The sequence below is a fragment of the Ambystoma mexicanum genome, chromosome 4q (genome assembly GCF_040938575.1).
Source record: "Ambystoma mexicanum isolate Mex_15411 chromosome 4q, UKY_AmexF1_1, whole genome shotgun sequence".
NCBI classification, from domain to species: domain Eukaryota; kingdom Metazoa; phylum Chordata; class Amphibia; order Caudata; family Ambystomatidae; genus Ambystoma; species Ambystoma mexicanum.
Window position 1 is genome coordinate 333,430,833 of NC_090928.1, and position 19,907 is coordinate 333,450,739.

Genomic DNA, 19,907 nt, shown 5'->3' on the forward strand with positions numbered 1-19,907 from the left:
TTGAACTTGGGGAAGGGAGCCCTGAGAGTTGTTGAACAATTGTGGAAACTAGCAAGTATTTGGAACTGTATCCAGAAATTAAGAAAGGGGCAAACATAAGCTCCACGTTTTGCTTTTTTACACGATTTAGTTAATTGAGAATAACCCTTCACAACCTTTTGTTATTCGAAGTGAGGGCAGGCATAGGGTTAGGCACAGACAGACTTTTTTTTGGGACTTACTGACAAAGACGTCCTTAGATCCCTCAGTTGCGGGAAATCCTGCAATAGAGTTAGGGCCAGTTAGGCCTTTCACCAACCTCAACTTAATAAATCTTTGTTAAACTGTACCCGAAGTTGTCTGTGTCTATTCTTGATACCATGCCTGTCTCACAGTGGGCATGGGATGCACAGTTTCCTCAAGAGCTGTGGAACTTTCCTCTTGATGAATCCATTAAGACAAGGTTGGGCAGCCCAAAATGAGTCTTCTTCTGGCAACGCCGAACCCACATTAAGTTAAGGACATTCTCGTATTCCTGAAACTGAGTCACTCCATCTTTGATATCTTGACTACATTTGCAAGAATCCTCTGACGGTAGCATGGCCCCAAGTTCTATCTTACTAAGGGATAGTCAGACCTAAGACAGATTTATTTTTAAAATAAAACCTTTTATTTGCATTTTGTAATTGTTATTGTACTAGAAACAAGAACATGGTGAAAACACATAATCTTAAATTCAAGCAGTTCTCCCCCCGCCCCCCCCACAGACCTCCTATGCACACATAACATGCCTTCAGAGAGGACACATCATTGTTCCATACTTTGAACAGCTCTGCTCACACAGAAATGGTATGCCCAACTTTGCACTTTTTTCTTTATACCCGCATCTTCACCCCCCTTTCCAACCTACTCTGTCATTGATGATGGTTTTTCCACTTACCCAACACCTTGTATTTGACTGGGCACCCCATATTCTTTTAATATTACCTTGTGCCAAGCCATTACATTTTCCTTGCCAGCCTTCCAGATAGGCACCCTCTGTGGAATGTATTTGCTCCAGTTTACAGCAATGTTTCTCTTAGCTAATACAAATACAAAAGCTGTGTTAAAAGGTGATTGAACATGCTGTTTACTTCCATGTACTCCCATATTACCTGCAGGGCCAATCTTGGGTTAGTCTCTACCAACCTTCCCTTTACCCGTGACAATTCACAAAGAATCTTGACCAGTTTCTTCAAATATGTGGGCAAGGCCATACTTTGTGAAAAAAGGTTTCTTTCTTCCTAGTATACCTGGAGCAGAGTTCCTCCCCGGCTTTGCCCCATTTTAAAGAGCCTGTCCTTGAAGTACAAGAATGCATGTAGATATTTCTCTTGGATGTGGTACAATCTTGAGCTGATGGCTGCCTCCCTTGGAAACTGTAGGCACTCCCTTCAGTCCTCTTCTGAAAGCTCCCCTACATCTTTGACCAGGTGTGGCCCCAAATTGTCCAGCTGGGACATCATTAAGGACACCAGTACCCTGCACAGGGTGGAATTCTGCTTGGTGCATATTTCACTCTCCAGAACATTCACTTCTACTGAGGAACCACTAGGAAGTGCTAGCTCGGTTCTAAGTTACTTCCTTCGTGCATGCTGGAACTCTAGGATGTTATAAACGTCTTCCTTATCTAGAGCGTGGGTCTGCAACAGTTGGCTCTACAGCTGTTTTGAACTACAACTTTCATCAACCCTAGTCTACATAATCATTGGTGAAGGATGATCAGAGTTGTAGTCCAAAACATCTGGAGTGCTGTAGGTTGCAGACTTGATCTAGAGTGAAGCCGTCCTTCAGAGTCTGCAATACCATTAGTCCTCATTACCAATAACACCTCAGAGTTTCCTAATTCCTTTGTCCTGCCACATTTTAAACCCTGTCAATTTAGGTAGCTCCTTCAACATGTACAACCTGTATTGTACTGTAACTAAGTAGAACTACAAGTAACAGCGCTGTGATGTGCTGGGGCTCCTGTGCGCTATATAAATGTAAAAATAAAACGTGTTGTTCCCCATAACATAGTCCAGGGTTAGTTTGTTTTTCCGCACAAGACTCGTCACCACCTTTAAAGCTACACCCACTACTTTCGTCACCTGCAACGACTTTGCAAACTATGGCTATCCATAGTGCAGTAAGAAAACCACCCACTCGCACATTATTACTCTTTCAGATGTAAACCTTTGTGAATTTCACACTTAATTTGTGATGTTTCTTCCAGTTATTCCTTATGTACTCTGGCCCACTCTGAGCTTTCTCCTTGTCCCATAAAGTTAGCGTGCAGATTTGCCTGCTTATCCTACAATGCTCGATATCTTCCATTTAGATTGTCAATGGGTTTGGTGGAATTTGGATAACAAACCTATGCCATGTTTCTCTTGAGGGATTGCTCGGTGCTGAGCTATTAATCCATTCTTATATATCCGAAGATGGGAGATGGATCATCTTGAGTGTCACTCAGAAGGTGTTACCCCCAAAGAAACGAATAACAAAATAACGAGGTGGTAAAAAAAGATGGCGGAAGTGGGGAGGGAGTGCGTGGTGTTGCCCCGCTTCATTACAAGAAAAGTGCAAAAAGTCCAAAACACTTTTTGTAATACGAACAAAAAAACGAATTCTTTTCCACCTCCTTTTTTTCAGGATTTTCACGTAGATCTTTTGGTTTTCGGTATGTTAATTCTGTGATGAGTCGAGGTTTTAATATGGTGTGTGTGAGTGGTGTGTGTTTTTGTTATGAGTGTGTTGTGGTGTGAGAAATTCTGTGATTATTGTTGTAGATGTTACATGTGCATTGTTTTGACTTTGCGGTGTGGCAAGTGCATTATATGTTGTGTTCCATAACGTGTGCATGCATGCAAGTACAACTTTAGACAACATGTTGTGATCTTCAAAGCCTCTAAATGAATGGAGCCCATCATGCATAAATAAAATTGAGCCACGTAATAGTGTTATGATTTTCCAAGGTCTTTAGGCCAGATCATCCTACAGATCGGTTATTTGTTACAGCTTATGTCTGTCTTCTGTCTCATACAGATTGTCTGTCCTATAAATATTGCCTTCCACTACACATTGTTTCGTCTGCGCACCTTAACCTGTCATTTTGTCACCTGCTTACTAATAGCTTTGGGCTGTCTTTTTCTCTCTCTCTCACTCCGCCTTTCAACACCTTAGCGCTTCAGCATGGAAGGACTCTCAAATGTCATTCAGAATGGCTTTCGCCACACGTTTGGGAATTCTGGTGGAGATAAGCAGGTGCTTGGATTTTCCCTTTTCTTTTCTTGTTCTCTGCTGCTTGTCTGTCTGTGTCTGTTTTCTGAACGCCACTCCTCATGGACTTTGCTTTGGTGTTATGGGCTCTATGGTGATGGCTTTGAGTGTGGGTTACCAGTTGTACTTGGCCTGTTCCCGGAGCCCTGACCGATGTTGCATCCATGAGGATTGGAGTCGGGGCATAGTTTTCTATCGAAATCATGGAAGCTGCAAGGCCATTCTAAAATTATAATTCGCGGAATTGTACCTATTCCTCTGCATGTGTTTATCTGACATTCCAAAATTGCATAACTGAATGAGTTTAGCTGTATTCTGCGTTACCCCCGTGTTGCTGATAAATTTCTATCTTGTCATTGTGTTTTTAAAGATACTTGATCTTATTTGTCTTGTGTTTTTAAAACTTGGCGCAGGTAGCATCTTAATTTGTATTATTGCCTTTTAGATACTATTTAGGTAACTTTGCAGTGTAGTGCGATTTAAAACAGTCACATTGGCACTCTGCACGCACCTCTTAGGTCAAAACTACATTACCCAGAAACTCCTGTAGTTGTTTGGCCTATAAATCCGGTGCGAACGCCATGCAGGCCAGGAAGGACTGAAGCCTGGCACTTTCACCCAGCCTTTCGCTTTTTATAAGTGTCAACCGAGGGGAGTTATGGGCATCACAGAAGTCCTGGCAGCAATAGCTGATGCAAGAAAGATCTTTGATAACCAGAAACCCCTCAGAAACCCTTATCCCCCTGGTAAATGTGACCAAGTGCTTAGAGGTCTCCCCGCCTGTCCACTTACGGGCTCCACATTCGACCAACCCCTGTCCTCATGACATAACTGCTAATTTAGGTGCACCCAGCACTTTAGGACAACTTTCAACTTCTAGTATCAGGCAAATGGCTATCCCCCACCCTCTGCTCAGACTAGAATGCTTTCCATTTCACAAAATGATATTGTCGTAAGATCCGCTGTTTGCGGGTCCCCAGCCTTTCTTAACCCTACTTCGCCTTCCGTATCAAACTTGACCATGCAAACAACCCTGGGAGCCGACCAGTTTCTTTGAATGAAAAATACTGTTGGTCTCCAGTGCATAATTAACCTGTTTTACTCCTCATTAACAGATCCATGGTGAAACCCGCTGTAGAGATCGCATCATATATCGAGCTATCAGACACTGATCACTGTGCTTTTACTGAAACTTGGGCCCATAGTGCAGCGGGCCCCTCACTCAACTTGGCAATACCTGAGGGTTATTCTATGTTAAGGGCAGACAGAACGGAGGGTAGAGGAGGAAGAGGGGCCTTGATTTTGTATACTGTTACAGTTTGGGAACAGGACTGCACTATAACGGACGCTATCAAATCCTTGCAGGTGACAACCGCCCTTAATGCTGAATCAACCTTAAACCTACTCCTGATCTGTAGACCTCCCTCCCTTAATGAAGACTTCACAGCAGCACTATCAAATCATCTAGTAGCGTGTCTCAAACCCAACTCCAGTTTCCTTTTAATGGGCGACTTCAACTTCTGGTTAGGACACAAGGACGACCAGAGGGGTATAGAGTTGGAGACTACTCTGGCCAACCTAGGTCTGGACCAAAGAATCGGGTTGCCCACACATAGCCTTGGGCACATGTTGGACTGGATCTCCGCCACTAATGTGGTGACCAGAGATCTGTGGGTATCACCCTGTCCCTGGTCCGACTATGTATTTATACATTTCTCCATCCAGGCAGACTTCCTGGTAAAGTTCAGGAACAAGGAGCTGCAGGTAGAAACCCTAGGCTACTCACACAGGCCAGAATGGTACCGCTGCTAAGCACCGACATTAATTACGCACCCTCAGTTTCTGTGACAGGGTTGTCGAAAGCCCTGATTTCAAATATGGAGGATGTTACCAATACTCTGGCCCCAGAGAAACATAGAAAGGCTCGGTCTGTAGCTAGATACAAAACTTGGTTCTCTACTGATCTCCAAAAGCTAAAATCCAAAATGCTGAAATTGTTCTATTGTTGGAAAGGCAATCCCGCACCACGTCACCTCGCTGTGTACAAAGGCGCCACAAGAGCATATAAATCTGCAACCCTGAATGTGAAAAAAAAACTTTCTCAGTGCTAGGATCGAGAATGCTAAATCGCAGACTTAAGAACTTTTAAAAATTCTTAAAGCGCAGGAGTCTACCAAACCTGCCGATTCTGGTTAAGTGGTGAAAGACACATCCTGGTGTCAGAGCATCCAGGACGTAATGGTTAAAAAACAGAAGGATATCAAGGCTAATAAATCACTCAAGCTAGATGCTGCCCTGTTGGATCCAAGCAAACCTAGCTTTCAGCCCTTTAACAGAAGCCCCTCCATTCCACAGTTTAGTTTTTCCCCTATTTCTCAATAGGAACTGACGGAGGTTGTGGCTCACCTCAAAACCACTAGTTGTAAGGGCGATCCCTGCTCAGCCGTCATTATAAAAACGTGTCCTCCGAATTTGCTTGCAGCTATTTGCAGTTTTGTCAATGCGTCTCTTCTGGAGGGGCATGTGCCAGATGATCTAAAGCAAGCTTGAGTGACCCCATCATTTAAAAAAAAAAACGGACCTCCCATCTGGAGTTCCCTTAAATTACAGGCCAATAACTAATTCTGCTTTCCTACTGAAGATCTTGGATCGGGTTACATACAGGCAAATCACCCTCCATCTCAACAACTTTGCTGTCTTGAACTGCCGGCAATCCGGATTTAGAGCCTGCCATAGCACAGAGACAGCACTACTAGAATTAAAGTCCAGGCTCCTTGATCATATGGACAAGGGACTCGCGTCTATGCTCATGCTTCTGGATTACACGGCCGCATTCGACCTGGTAGACCAGTCTTTACTAGTGTCTAGGCTTGAAGAAGTAGCACATTTTACCCCAGCAGCGACTCGTTGGGTTGCATCTTTTCTCAACCACAGAAAAAGCATAGTCTGTTGGGAGATATCCAAGGCTGCTGCAGTATCTATTTGAATATGGTGTCCCACAGGGGGCGAGCATATCCCCCTGCCTGTATAATATTTTCATGGCCCTGTTCTTTGCAGTGCTTTCCCAGGAAGGGATATGGTTTACCAACTTTGCTGATGACATTCAGTGCGTCCTCCCTCTGTCGGGCTCGCACGATCAAGATGAAGAAAATCTGAATACTGCTTATGCGAGCATTGAAAATTGGATGACACAGAATGGCCTGGTACTTAATAGGTCCAAGACTGAAATCCTGATTGTTGGTAACCAGTCTACGCTATCTAATCTGGGTTCGGCCTATGGTGACTTCCGTTAAGGCGATGTGAAGATTATCCCCCTCAAGAAGGTTGTCATTAGGGGTAACCTCGACCAGTTCCTTACCATGAAAGCCCATGTAGGGAGCCTGGTCTCGGCCGCTGCATATTATATTAAACTTTTTGCTCACTTACGCCCCCTCATATCACAGCCCAATGCCGAGACAATAGCAAGAGCCATTGTAGGCTCCAAATTAGATTATTGTTGCAGTCTCATGGCTGGTTTCAGCAAAGCATAAGTCATTAGACTTCAGGTCATACAAAACAGAGCCTTCCGGGTTGTCGTGGGCTTGTCCAGCCGTGACCAAGTAACCAAGACCAGAAAAGCCTTGCACTGACTGCCTGTGGAGGCAACACTACGTTATCGCCTCCCTGTTATTATTTTCAAGTGTACTCTGGATACCATGCCATGTTACCTGAGGGATTTGATTGTAAAAAAGGCCTCCAGTAGAGCCCTCAGATCCAGCAATCTCAATTTATTAGTGATTCCCAGATGCAGATCTAGAAAGACAGAAAATGGGGCCGTTTCAGAGGCGGCTCCATCAGCCTGGAATGATCTCCCTCCTGATCTCGGGTCACAGATCATGCATGAACCTTTTTAAAAAAAACAAGGCTGAAAACTTGGCTTTTTGCCTAATTTATGCTCCTTGCCTGTTTAGCTCTCCTCCTTGATCTTAGTCCTTGAGTGTTTCATTAACCGTTCGCTTTCTTGTTTGTCAGTGCCCTCGTGCCTAAGGGTCCATTGTTGTGCTATACAAATGATTAAAAGTAAAAAGTAAAGTATATGTTAATTGATGTGGCAAGGTTGCAGAGAAATCTCCTTAAACAATCTTTACCTACAGTATGATATTTTCCTGCTTTTGATCATCAACATAGTCATCGTTGCATATGAAGACAAGCTAGAGCTCATCAGATTTTTTCTTCTACCATTACAACATATGGATACACATTTCTGGGAGCCTTTACTACATAGAGCCCAATTGCTGGGCGCTATTAAGCTCTTTCTTGTAGCTTGGACTAGACTGGTTACCTTGACACCAACATCTACCAAGAGCTACTTTTGACTTCTTGGCCAACTGGTGCCATACAAAAATATTTACAACATTAATTGTGTGGGTTTGTGAAAGTGTACAAAGGAGCATTAAGACAACATTGGTTCTCCTGCTCAAGCCTTGGCTGATTTCTGTAATCACTCCTTCGCCACTGGATCTTTCCCCCCTCTCTTCTCAAGCACCCCCTACTAAAAAAAAGCCTTCTGGCGACCCCTTCATTCTGGCAAACTATCGCCCGATCTCCATCACTCCTTTCCTGGGCAAACTCCTGGAGAAGTTGGCTATCTCCCAGCTAACCCTCCACATGGAATCTGGTGCTTGTCTCCATGACTTTGTCTGGCTTCAGAGCAGCCAGAGGCACGGAAACTGCCCTCCTGTCATCTGTGAAGATCTGCTCTCAAGTCTAGACTCTAGCTCTCCCTCTGTCCTCATTCTCCTCGACCTTACCTCTGCATTTGACACAGTCAACCAAAACATCCTGATTACTGGTCTCCGCAAGTGCCTGGGCATCATGGATCAGGCAGTGGCATGGCTGACCTCCTTCCTCCTGGACCGACCTTCCCAGGTTCAGCTTGGGTCCTTTCTCTCCATCACCTCTTTCCACATGTGGTGTTCCCCAGGGCTCTATCCTCTCCCCCGGCTCTTCAGTATCTATCTGGCCCCTTTGCCCACTAGATCTCTACCCTTTCCTCTAATTTTCAGTGTTATGTGGATGACGTGCAGCTCTATATCAGGCTACCCTCCTCCTGCTCCTCGCTCATCCCTGACTGTCTATCCGCTATCCAGGCAAGGAGTGCCTCTAACTATCTCTGCCTTAATGCCAGTAAGACTGAGATCCTTCTCATTGGGACCCTTGCTCTCACGTTTCCTCTCTCTCTCTCTGGCCACCCTCCTTGGGCCCTCTGTCCTCACAGCTGTTCCTCCTCAGAGGTATTCTCCCTTTTCTCACATTCCCCCAGAAGTTCACTGTCTCCAGACCCCCCTGGTTCTCTCTCTAGGCTGGACTACTGCAACAGTCTTTCTCAATCAGCCTTTCTCTACCCTTCGCCCTCTTCAGCTCATCCAGAACAGGACCGCAAGACTTATCATGGGCCTCAAGCCCAGGGACCGCATCTCTCCGGCCCTGTAATACCTCCACTGGCTCCCAGTGGCTGCGAGGATCAAGTTTAAGACCCTCTACATCATCCACGAGGCTTTCTGGGGTTGTGGCCCTCACTACCTTCAACTCTCTTCCTAAGTACCTTCCTCTAAAGCCCTTCACTCGTCTACTTTTAACTCTCTGCGGGTGAGTTGCTTCTTCAAGTTGAGAATGGGGTGTAGATCCCTCTCCTCTGTATGGGCCTCCCTCTGGAATGGTCTTGCTGCCTCCCTCTGCCTTGAGCCGGATCTGCTTAAATTCCAGAAGCTCCTCAAGACCTCCCATTGCTCCTCTTCTTTCTCGCTCCCTCTCCCTGCTAACCTTCCTTTGCTCCTGCTCCTGACTGGTTGCTCGGTGTCCTCCGGGTCTTTCATGACACCAGCCCTGCACCCGACTAGTCCCCCTGCACTGCCGCCTGGCCCAATTTACACTGCTGCCTGGCTAACCTCTCACTACCGGGCTGGGATTGTCCTCTGTAGTCCAAGCCTTCCTTGCACTTAACTCAGAGCCCTGCTGCTCTGCGTGCCCTCTCCCTGTAGCCCCCCTGCACTTTTTGTTGCGCACTTGTACGATCTCAATGACACAAGGCCTAGTAAGATCGTTTTCTTGTCCACCCTTTGTTCCCCTCCCTTGCCTTGTTGCATTTTGAAACATGTGTGTATAGGCGCATAATAAATAACAAATCAAGCAATCAATCAGGGAAAAAATGTAAAGCTTTATGGCTCAAGCATAGTATAGTTGTATCACATGTGGAAGTTATATTTATGGGAGGCAATGTACAAGCATTTGTTTCCCAAGGGGTATCTATAGCTTTTGGGGTGAATCTCCCTTCGACATCAGGAAACTCCTGCAGCTAATACGACGAATAACCAAACCACCACCTTGACCTCCCTCTTTGAAATCAGAAAATAGCTTAAATATAGCTTAACTACAGCAAGCTTAAAACTTTGTAGTGGTATACAATGTGTGTGTGTGTGAGTGACAGCTTTGTGATGCTTGGAATTAAGATATTTTATGAAGCTGCTTGGTATTTTGTGTTGGCAGTAGAAGTGGTGCAGTGGTAACTGGTCGAATCGAGCCAAAGTTCCCACAGCCCGACTTGTCACTTTTGTGGTAAACACAGGAAAGGAGCTATAATTGGATGGGGCATTCCATGTAAGAAGTGTCAGGGTGTCGACCATGTTGCAGGTAGAAGTAAAACTTCACGGATAAAAAAAAGGGCTAGGATTGGGTGGAAGAAGCCTCAGTGAGGGAGGCAGTGACCACCATCAGACACCTTCCTGTGAGGGTGCCCGATGCCACCCTGGCACAGAGGACGACAGCAGATTGACGTTTAGTGGTATGAAGTGCCACAGTAACTTGACCTTGTTGGTGAGAGTTTGGTATACCAGAGGCTTGGGGATTGCTCTCTCAAATGCCCAACAACCCTTTCCTCAGAATAACAGAGGACTCAGCCAAGGGCAAGTTAAAGGGTCTTTTATTACAAAAAATGATAGGGATCATACAGGATAGTCACAAAAATGTCCCAGATTCCTCCTCCGAAATCCATGCAGAACCTTTATAATGACCGATGGCGTCACAAACTGGGCCCTTCCCCGAAAAACCGATCTCACCCTCCCCCCTCGCTGATTGGGTGCTCAGAGTGGTATCACCGGTAGCAAGCCCGTATAGAGGTTATTCTACTGGCCCTCGCATTTCAGGTGGCTGATCTTCCCCTTTCCCATGAAACCATCTTTTACATTGTTGCAGGGTCGCAGGATTACCATTGGCCCTTATCCCCTGCCCACCCACCCCTGAATTTCTGTCCCCTGATTGGTTGGAAATGGTCTCCTCAGGCCTGAGACCCAGCTCAGTTCTCAGCCCTCTGTGCACCTTCTCAAGGTGATGTGAAATGACTGTGTGCCCATTGTATCTGTTAAGACTACCACTTTTTGCCTGTGAGAGTGTGTTCCACGTTGTAACATTTGGTTTGCCCCTCGTCTGGGCTGTTGAGAACGGTTCATCTTGCCAATGCAGATGAATACCCATTGTCTGGGTTGGCCGCATCACGTGGTTGTGGACAACAAACTGAGCTTTTTTTGCCTGCAATTATGAGTATTTATTCGGTTTATCTGCAGCTGGCCTCTTGTCATTTGAAGCTTGGAATGTGTTGGTTATCTCTAACCTTGGCTGTGAGCTTCTGGCCTTCCCGCTTTGTGCAGCCTGATTTTGCTCCCCTTCGTCTCGTCCTGTGGTTTGAGGCCTTCTGTGATTTTCATTAGATGCATAATATGATTTCTACATGCTTATATTGTGCTAGGTCTCCTATAGGTTAGTCGTACTTGGTCCTAGCAGGCTCCTTACGTACTCCTGTAGTTCCATAGGGTTAGTTGCTGTAGGCATCTGCAAAGCTGGCTCTGTACTTCTTCGTTGCCATGTGTTTGGCATTTCTTCATTTGGCTAATGAGGAAAATAATACAAAGCTTTTGACAGTATGTTTATTTATCTGTCCACCATCTACATAACTGTGGAGGCGTGTTCTTCATGTGTGCGAGTGTGTGTTTGTTTAAGGCTGTGCTGGGCTGCAAGTGTGCTTCATGACTAACGCTGCTATGTCGTGGTGTCACTAGTGACATCGGCACAGTGGTTTCTGGGCAGCTAGTCAGTGCTGTCCATCATGGGGTTTGGACCCATAATCACTATCAAAGCACCTGCATCCATAAAGACATTCACTCGATAAGGTTGGTATGACTTTCTAAGAGAATACATCTCTGCATACGTGTAGGTCAGTTGTGTACTTGTGGGTTGCTCGAATAATGAGTGATTTTGAGCATTCCTGACTCTTTGGGCCGTCATGTTCATGGGGATGAGGGGGGCAATCCATGGGACCCTCTCTTCAGTCCCCCCTCTGGTCTGCTTGTCAACCAATTCTCCATACCTTGTCACTTTTGCCTTGGGTAGCCATAACTTGGTGACTCCTCTGAGATGTGCATAGAAATTATCATTGAAGCTCCAGGTCATGTAGGCTCAGTCTCCTTCTGGGTTGCACCTCATCACTTCCCTCAATATCTATTATTGTCGTATGGGTTATCGAACTGTATGAATTCTTGTCCTTTATTCTCAGGCTATTTCTTTCTTCCACTATCTTGTCCTTTTCTTCTCCCATATTCACACCCACCATCACCTTCATACCTATTGTTTTCTCAGTGGTCTTGCGGCATTGTGTAATGCATATCTTCACTTCATGCAGTCCTATTAGTGCACCTCGTAACACCTTCAGTCCATCTGCTAGCCAGGACGGCATCCAGGACCATAAGTATGATGACCAGCTATGGTATTTCCCTGTCCCCTTGGCTTCTTCCTCCATCTGGGCATGCATCTTTGATAATCCTGTCACTGCTTCTGTGAGTGTGCAATTCTCTGTGTCATTTGCAGTCGCAAATATACAACAGGAACCCCCCATTTTGACGCAAACTCCTCCTTCCATAGATGTGAGGAGGTCTAGAACATATCTGTTCTGGGATGCCATTAGCCTTGCTGCTCGGAGCTCTTCTTTTATCGCATTGAAGCCATTCACTATGGATTTTATCGTCTGCATCATCTCCCATCTGGTAATCTGCAACTATTTCGCGTTAGTTTGTGTCTGGACCGCTGGAACCACTGACGCGAAAAACATTTCTGTCCGGCTGAATAACCGATGTTCAGGTGGTACATCGTGTAGGGAGGCTTGTGATTCTGATGAGAAATAGTTTCCTCTTAATCTACTCCTTCCACAGACCGTTTCTTTCTTCCCTTTTCTTCCATCGTCACTGAACTCCTCTTTCTTCTGTTGGCCTCCATCTTAGGGAAGTCATCTATCTTTATGTCCTTCTAGGGCACTAACAGTGCTGGCATATTGATGTGCAGCAATTGGCAAACACCTCCCCAGTTGGGTGGCAATTTCTCATACGCCTTGGACCCACATGCCCAATAGTGGTCCATTAATAGTACTGTGACGACCTTCATTGCTGGATACTTCTCTGTGTACCTACACTGTGTTATCTTCAACCTTTACTGTGCCTTCATTCTCGTAACACCATGCTGGTTTCTTCAACAGTATTATGGGCATTGGTTCAGCTTTGTTGTCTACCCAGGTGATCAACTTGGCACTTGCATCCATTCTTTCAAGCATTTATCATTTTCTCCTTGCACTGTGTTCACTGACGCTTGTACTAGGGTGTGGGCGTTGCTTGCTACTACTCCATCTTTCCAACCTTCTGCTGTGTAGACTTGGCCATACACGAGCATCTGCGGTCTTTCGTGCATCCTGGTTCTCCACCTATTTCCTTCAACTCCCTATTTCCTTCACCCCCCTCTTCGGGCAGGGCAGTTTCTTTAATGTTGTTGTTTTTTGTCTCTCCTTTTTGTGTACCACCTGGTTTGTATTATATAGCTTGGTCTAACTGCCAGTAGTTGTTCATGTCAAGAGTCTTTAATTAACTGTCTTCATAGGGGAATGTTGTCTGAGACATCCATCTCAATGTTGCCGTTTTCCCTCTGAACCTTCCTTGGGTTGTAACCATGGATAGATACATGAGGCATTGTGTTTTTGCTGTTTTGCTGCAGGTATTTCAGTTGCTATACATGTTATGGAGGCACTCATGGCATAGAGGTTAGTGAGCAGACACAGCAGCTCTCCCCATTGGTTTCTTTACCTACTTTAGTAATTTGTTTGTACCACATATTATTGGACACTCGAGCAGCGTCAGTGAGATATAGGTCCACCGCCCTATGTCTTTCAGCACTGCGCTTACCTCCCCTTACTGTGCTTGCAATCTCCTGTCCACCTGACATGGTTCCTCCTCCTCCTGCTGGAGTTGGGGTAATGTTAGTAGAGGATACAGCAGTAGCACTAGCAACAAGAGATATTTGCCAAAAGAGAAATGCAAAAACCCCACTTGGAAATAAGAGACACGACAGGATAAGATTTATTTTTTTACTTGTTTATTTTAAATTCGTTTGCACAAGCGTATACAAGTACACAGACCATCATTTGACAGAGCATCATACCAAGATATGACAGAGAGAGAACATTGTCCGGTTCCGCCACACACCCCACCCTCCCCCCAAGCTAAAGTCTCCCCTTGGTCCAGCGGGACCGGATTGTCTATAGTTAGCTCAGCATCTTGCAGTAGGGCCAGTCGGGCTAATCAGGGTTTGTGAATCTGAGCTGGGAAATTCCATTCGTAGTCTATACGTGGGGACCAAATATTTGTGAACCGGTGTAGGAGGCCTGCCTAGCTGTCATGATTTTTTCCGCCACTAAGATGTCCTATAATGTGGACCACCACAGAAACATTGAGGGGCCTTTGGCGATTTTCCAGGTGCGGGCAATAGTGATTCTACCCGCTAGTAGTAGTTGTGTGAGGTGGTTAGCGGTCCTCTGCGTCCTTGGATAAGCCCCTGAAACTGGTGCGCCCAATAAAACCACTTCCGTATCCCAGGGAATTGTCACTTGAGTGATGTCTTTTATAGCCGCTATACACAGGTTCCAAAGTGTTTGTACCGTGGGGCAGGTCCACCACATGTGCAGATACGAGCCAGGCTGTCCACATTTGCACCAGCACTGGGGGTCAAGGGATTGATTGAAGTGATTGAGGCGAATTGGGGGATAGTACCAACGTAAGAGCAGATTGTGGGCACATTCTCGATTAGTGATACAGAAGTAGGAGGAGTGGGTTCTAGTCCAAATATCCACCCATGCCTGGTCTTCCAGGGGGTGACCCAAATCCGTCTCCCATTGTGTCATGTATGAAGGTCTCATGGAAAGTGGGTCTTCTTGCAGTAACTTATAACGACTGGAGGACTTCCCCCACCTTAGCGGCAGTCCCTGGAGGGTGAGTTCAAGGAGGTTATAGGTTTGTGTGGCTTCCTGTCGAACTTGGGGATTGGAACACCAGTGCCGGAGTTGCGAGTAGGAGAACTTTTCTGTTTCAGCCAAATGGAAGGTCACTTTACAGAGTTTAAAGGTGCGGAGCTGGCCATTTTCAAATAGTTGCCCCAAGGATTCGAGTCCCCCCGCTATCCAGGACTTGAAGTTGGATGGGTACAATCCGGGAGACAAGGCCGGGTTATGAAAAATCAAGGAGAGTGGGCTAAGACCACGTCGGATGCCCTTATATTTCAGTGCCATATACTAAGGGTGTTTTTAGTGGATGCCAAGATCCTTGCCTAGGTCTTCCTCAGGCGGGAGGGCGGGATATGTGGGAAAGAGTGGAGGGGGAGCGGGAGATGGGAAAGCTCTAGCTCCACCTATTACGGAGGGCCGTTGGTCAAGCCCCAGGCATGAACGTGCGCCAATTGTGAGGCCACTTGATGTTTACGTAGGTTGGGGACACCCAGACCTCCCAGGCGGGAGCTGCCTATCATTACCTTCTGAGATATTCTCGCCTTCCTGCCTCTCCACACAAAACAGAGCATTTTCCTCTGCAAATGCAGAAGGGGAGAGAGTTGGACCGTGGTGGACAGGGAGGAGCAGGCATAAAGAAAGCATAGGAGAAGGTTCGTTTTGCAGGCGGTTATTCTGCCAATGAGGGATATCGCCTTTGAGGTCCATCGTTCCAGGTCCCTATCCAGCTCCTTAAAGAGAGGGGGGAAGTTCACTGAATACCCATCTTTCGGACGGACTGGGATATGAACTCCCAAGTAGGGTATAGACTTTCCGTTCCATTGGATAGGGCAGAGGGGTTTTGGATCTTCCCACTCCCGGGGTTCCAGGCCTATGCCTAGGGCAGCTGATTTCCCGAAGTTAATGGCAAACCCTGCAACCCTCCCAAACCTGTGGAGCTCCTGAAGAGAGGATATCAAAGAGGGACAGATATCTGTTATGGAGAGTAGGATGTCATCTGTATAAAGTGAGATCTTATGCTGGGAGGCGCCAACTGGCAGACCGCTAATATTAGGATCCATACAATCCAAGGGGCTCCATCACTAGGCAAACAGGAGAGGGGATAGGGGGTATCCCTGTCTCATTCCACAGGTAAAGGAGATGGGATCCGATAGATTATGGTTAACCCGGCGAAAGGTGTTTGGGGATCGATAGTTGGTCAGAACCATTTATGGAAGTTCGGGCCAAAGTGGAAAGCTTCTAAAGTGAGCTGCAGAACTGTCCAGTCCACTTTTTCAAAAGCCTTAGAGGCATCTAAGGCCAGCAGGGCCAGTTTGTGCGAGTCTTTGGTCGCTATATCTATCAGGTTCAGTGTCCTTCGGATGGTATCCCCGGTGGACCTATTCATAATAAACCCTGTTTGATCTGGGTCGCTTAAGTTGGGCAGAATGGCCGCTAGGCGGTACGCCCGAATTTTCGAATAGATGTTAGCATCGATGTTTAGTAAAGAGATGGGTCTGTATGAGCCGTTTTCACTGGGGTCTTTGCCGGGTTTAAGTAGGAGAACGGTTATAGATTCTTGCATAGATGGAATAATGGTGTCCGAGACGGCAAATTAGTGGGCAGTTAGCGATGCTATCGGTTGAGGGCGAAATACTTTATAAAACCTTGTTGTGAACCCATCAGGGCCTGGCGCTCTAGGCTTCAGCGACTTGATGGCTGTCTCCACCTCCTCACCTGCAATCTGGGCATCCAAACCCTCCCTGTGAAGCCCCTCGAGTTGTGGAAGGATGACACTTAGTAAATAGTTCATCTGTTCAGCTTCGTTTCAGAGAGGCGAGGTGGGCAGCTGCCATTTGTAGCTTCACCCCGTCCGAATATTGGACCTGGCCTTGAGGGTCGTGCAGGCCCACTATGTTGTTCCGTCTCTTAGTCTTGGCTAGTTTATCCACTAAAAGTCTGTTCACTTTGTTGTTCTTAGCATAATAGCTTTGCTTAGTTTAAGCCAACAAATGGGCTGTCTCCTCTACATAGTGGGCCTCCAACTTCTTCCGGGGGTGTCTGTAGGGCCCGTTGGATCTTGGGGGAGGGGTGTCCAACCTTTTTTGTGATGGGCCTCAGCCTTTTGTACCTGTTCCTCCAGTTCCAGGAGGGTTCATTGTTTACGTTTGATATGCCGGACCACGTGCGATCAGCTCTTCCCGCACTACAGCTTTCATAGCATCCCAGGTATTGGCTGGGGACGTGTCTTCTACCGGTTCTGCTGGAAAAAGTTCCAGATCACTTTGGCTACTGCATCTCTCAGTGACATGTCGTTTAAGATAGGGTTCTATAAATTCCAACTGCGCTGGCGAGAAGGTGCAGGGTTGTGTGCTCTAAGGTTTAGTTTGACTGGGGCATGATCCGAGAGTACCTTTGTCTCTATGGTCAGATCGTCCACAAAGGCCAACATTTGTGGGAAGGTTAGCAAGAGATCTATACGGGAGGATGTCCTGTGTACATGCGAGGAGAAGGAAAAGTCCATGAGTCTACAACCCCCCCAGGGTTCTGAACAGATGGAGTAGGCCCATGGCGATCTTGAAGTCTCTGGGGGCCGGAGGCTGTGATCTGTCCCATAGGGGATCCGGGACCCAGTTAAAGTCTCCACCAACAATTATTTGGCCTTCTACAAAGGGAAGGAGGTTTCTCCACAGTGCTTCGTAGAATGCTTTTTGCCCTTCATTGGGGGCATAGACTGAGATGAGAGAGTCAAGTTGTCCGTATATAAAGCCTTTAACTGCTGTGTATCGCCCCTCCGGATGAAGTGATGTCTCTAGTGCCCTAAACTGGACTCCTCTGGCTAAGAGTAAGGCTGTTCCCCCTTTCTTTGTTCCACTAGTGGCTAGATACTGAAGTGGGAACTGCTTACTGCGGAGACGAGTGAAGTCTGACGGCAATAGGTGTCATGATGCCTACCCCTGTGCATCCAGACCTAGTCCATCAACCCCAGAAGCAAGCATCATGTTACCCGGAGCAAACACATCAACCCCTTTAGGGGCTATCTGGGTACAGTCCTGGCGCCTATGGTGCCAGGCTCATATGGGACATCAGTCCTGGCGTCTATGGCGTAAGACTCATATGTTAAAACTTACCTGATGCAGACCATGCTGCAAGGGATCCAAGCATCCAAGCCATTGTGAGGCTTGAAGGGACTATTTTATCTTGGGGACTATTTTGTTACTCGGTTATGTCTGTGGAGGAATACTTACCTGGGACTACTTTGAAGGCTATTTAAACCACGCCCGAAGAGCAGCACATGCTTCGCGTTATTCTGTATCTAGCAGCGCAAGGCTCACCATGTCTGCAGTCAGCATCCAGCATCCTGCCACGCCCGCCTCGAGTCCAGAGCGCCTAGAAAGAAGGAAAAGAAGAAGAAAGGTTAGAATAAGAACTTTACTGGATTTCTTACCTGATTTCGGATTCAGCGCATCTTCGAACCAGAAACAGACTTCATTAAAAGAGCGGCGCATCGCCAGCAGCAGCGCCGCGCCGTACTCACCGTTCCTTGCAGCATCTCTACGATTCGGTGCTGTCTCCATCACCTGGTTGCCGCATTCCAGCGCCTAAGGGGGACAAGAAAACAACAAGGTGAGCCAAGGGAGCAAACCAGGACAATCTCTTGCCACCATATGCTTACCTGATTTTACCGCAGGAGGTATTATCCACCAGCACACCAAATCTTCCTACGCTGCACCTGCAAGAAAAGAGAAAGCAGCGAGTTAAACCTTGGCATCATTTACCGGACAGTGTTACAAAACACAGACTCTTACCTGAACGCTTTCATCTGCCACAAGACGATCCTCTTTTGGGTCTAAGCTGCAAAAGAAACAAGGAATAGGACAAGAGTGATTAATTGGACATTTTGAACTCATTAGAACTATATACTTACGGCCTTTCGCCCGGAGGTTTGGAGCCAAGATTTGTCCAGAACTCTTCCAATATCCTCAAGCCAGTGAAGTAACTGGCCATCAATGCGCCCCTGCATTCTTTGCAGGATGGAGAGCTCATCATACAAAACTATAAGGTGAGCTTTGTGAAAGGGAATGTCAGAAGTGATAAGTGGGGACGCAGTGAGGTGTTAATAATCAAATCCACGGGTGGCTAATTCCCTTTCCCCGTCTTTAGGAGACTACTTCTACGGGTCAAGCAGACGAAGCTAGGTGGGCCAGTCCAGTCAGTCATCTCTGCACTGCGCATCACGTTGGTGGAGACCCTGGCTGTCCAGTTCCACTCGACACCCCTGTGGGAGCCAGGTGAGCGTAACAATAGGTGCGTTTCCTGCAAGAAGAACACCCAAGCCTTCCATGTCCTGGAGCCGTTTTAGTGGCAATTTCCGTTTAGGGGTAGAGTTCAGGCCCTTTAAATTCATCGAAATTAAGTTGAGTTTCTGATGTGGTGGGGGTTCCTCCGGGGTGCTCATGTTCTGCGGGTGGGGGCCGGGTGCAGCTCAGTCGCCATCTAGGGTGTCTGTGTTTTTGGTTCCACAGTGTAACCGAGGTTTTAACTGAGGCTTCCAACGTGAAGCCACAACAATGAGCCCAAGGGATGCCGACCATCTTTAGTCAGCGACATCCCCAAGTAACTGAAACCGAACTGTCTGTAGTTCACTCCAAGGGCTTTCAGGTGACATCCACCTTGGAGTCAGGCATGAGCCGCATGAAGCCCTTCACCGCCATAGAGATGTATGGTATTCCGAGTAGATTGAGTGTCCACGAGACTGACTGTCCCGAGTCGCAGGACCGGGGAACAGACAAGTGCTGGGGCAATGGGGGCCTCTTGGATCCAGGCCAGCCGGGCTATGGGTGTCAGTCTCTTCGGTTTCCGACCCTTCTGGACCTTTGACCAGGTCCTCTGTCTTGGTTTTGGGGGGAGGGGTTCCTCATTGCCGCCATCAGGGGAGACAGGAGAGGCATCAATTTTGTTTGCCGACGAATTGAGATGTAAGATCATCTCTGCATCTTCTAGATGTCCAATCGTCCGATTAACTCCTTTGTAGGAGAATTGAAGCGCAGTTGGAAACAGCCAAAGGTACCTGATGTGTTGGTCCCGAAGGAACAGGGTCAGGGGCCTCAGGGCCCTCCGCTTTTGTATTGTTGCCACAGATCGGTCATGAAAGGTTTGGAGGGGGGCTCCCTGGAAGGATAATTTGCCTCGGGAGCGCCCTATTGCCGTGATGGACTCTGGTTATGTAGAAGTTGACCCTGGTGATTACATTGGGGGAGAATCCGTCTCCACTCCCCGTCAAGGATGCAGTCTGTGGGTG

General features: G+C 47.0%; 1 protein-coding gene across 4 annotated transcripts in view; it reads left to right on the forward strand.

Annotated features, from left to right (window-relative positions):
- Positions 1-19,907, forward strand: part of FEZ2 (fasciculation and elongation protein zeta 2) — a 573,054-nt gene that overhangs the window by 443,482 nt on the left and 109,665 nt on the right. For 3 of the 4 annotated variants that reach the window (XM_069607918.1, XM_069607917.1, XM_069607920.1), the window contains exon 6: positions 3,184-3,264. The exons of the other annotated variant lie outside the window; for it this stretch is intronic. In XM_069607918.1, the coding sequence (XP_069464019.1) occupies positions 3,184-3,264 (81 nt within the window). The remainder of the gene's footprint in view (positions 1-3,183; positions 3,265-19,907) is intronic. 4 annotated transcript variants of the gene reach the window in all.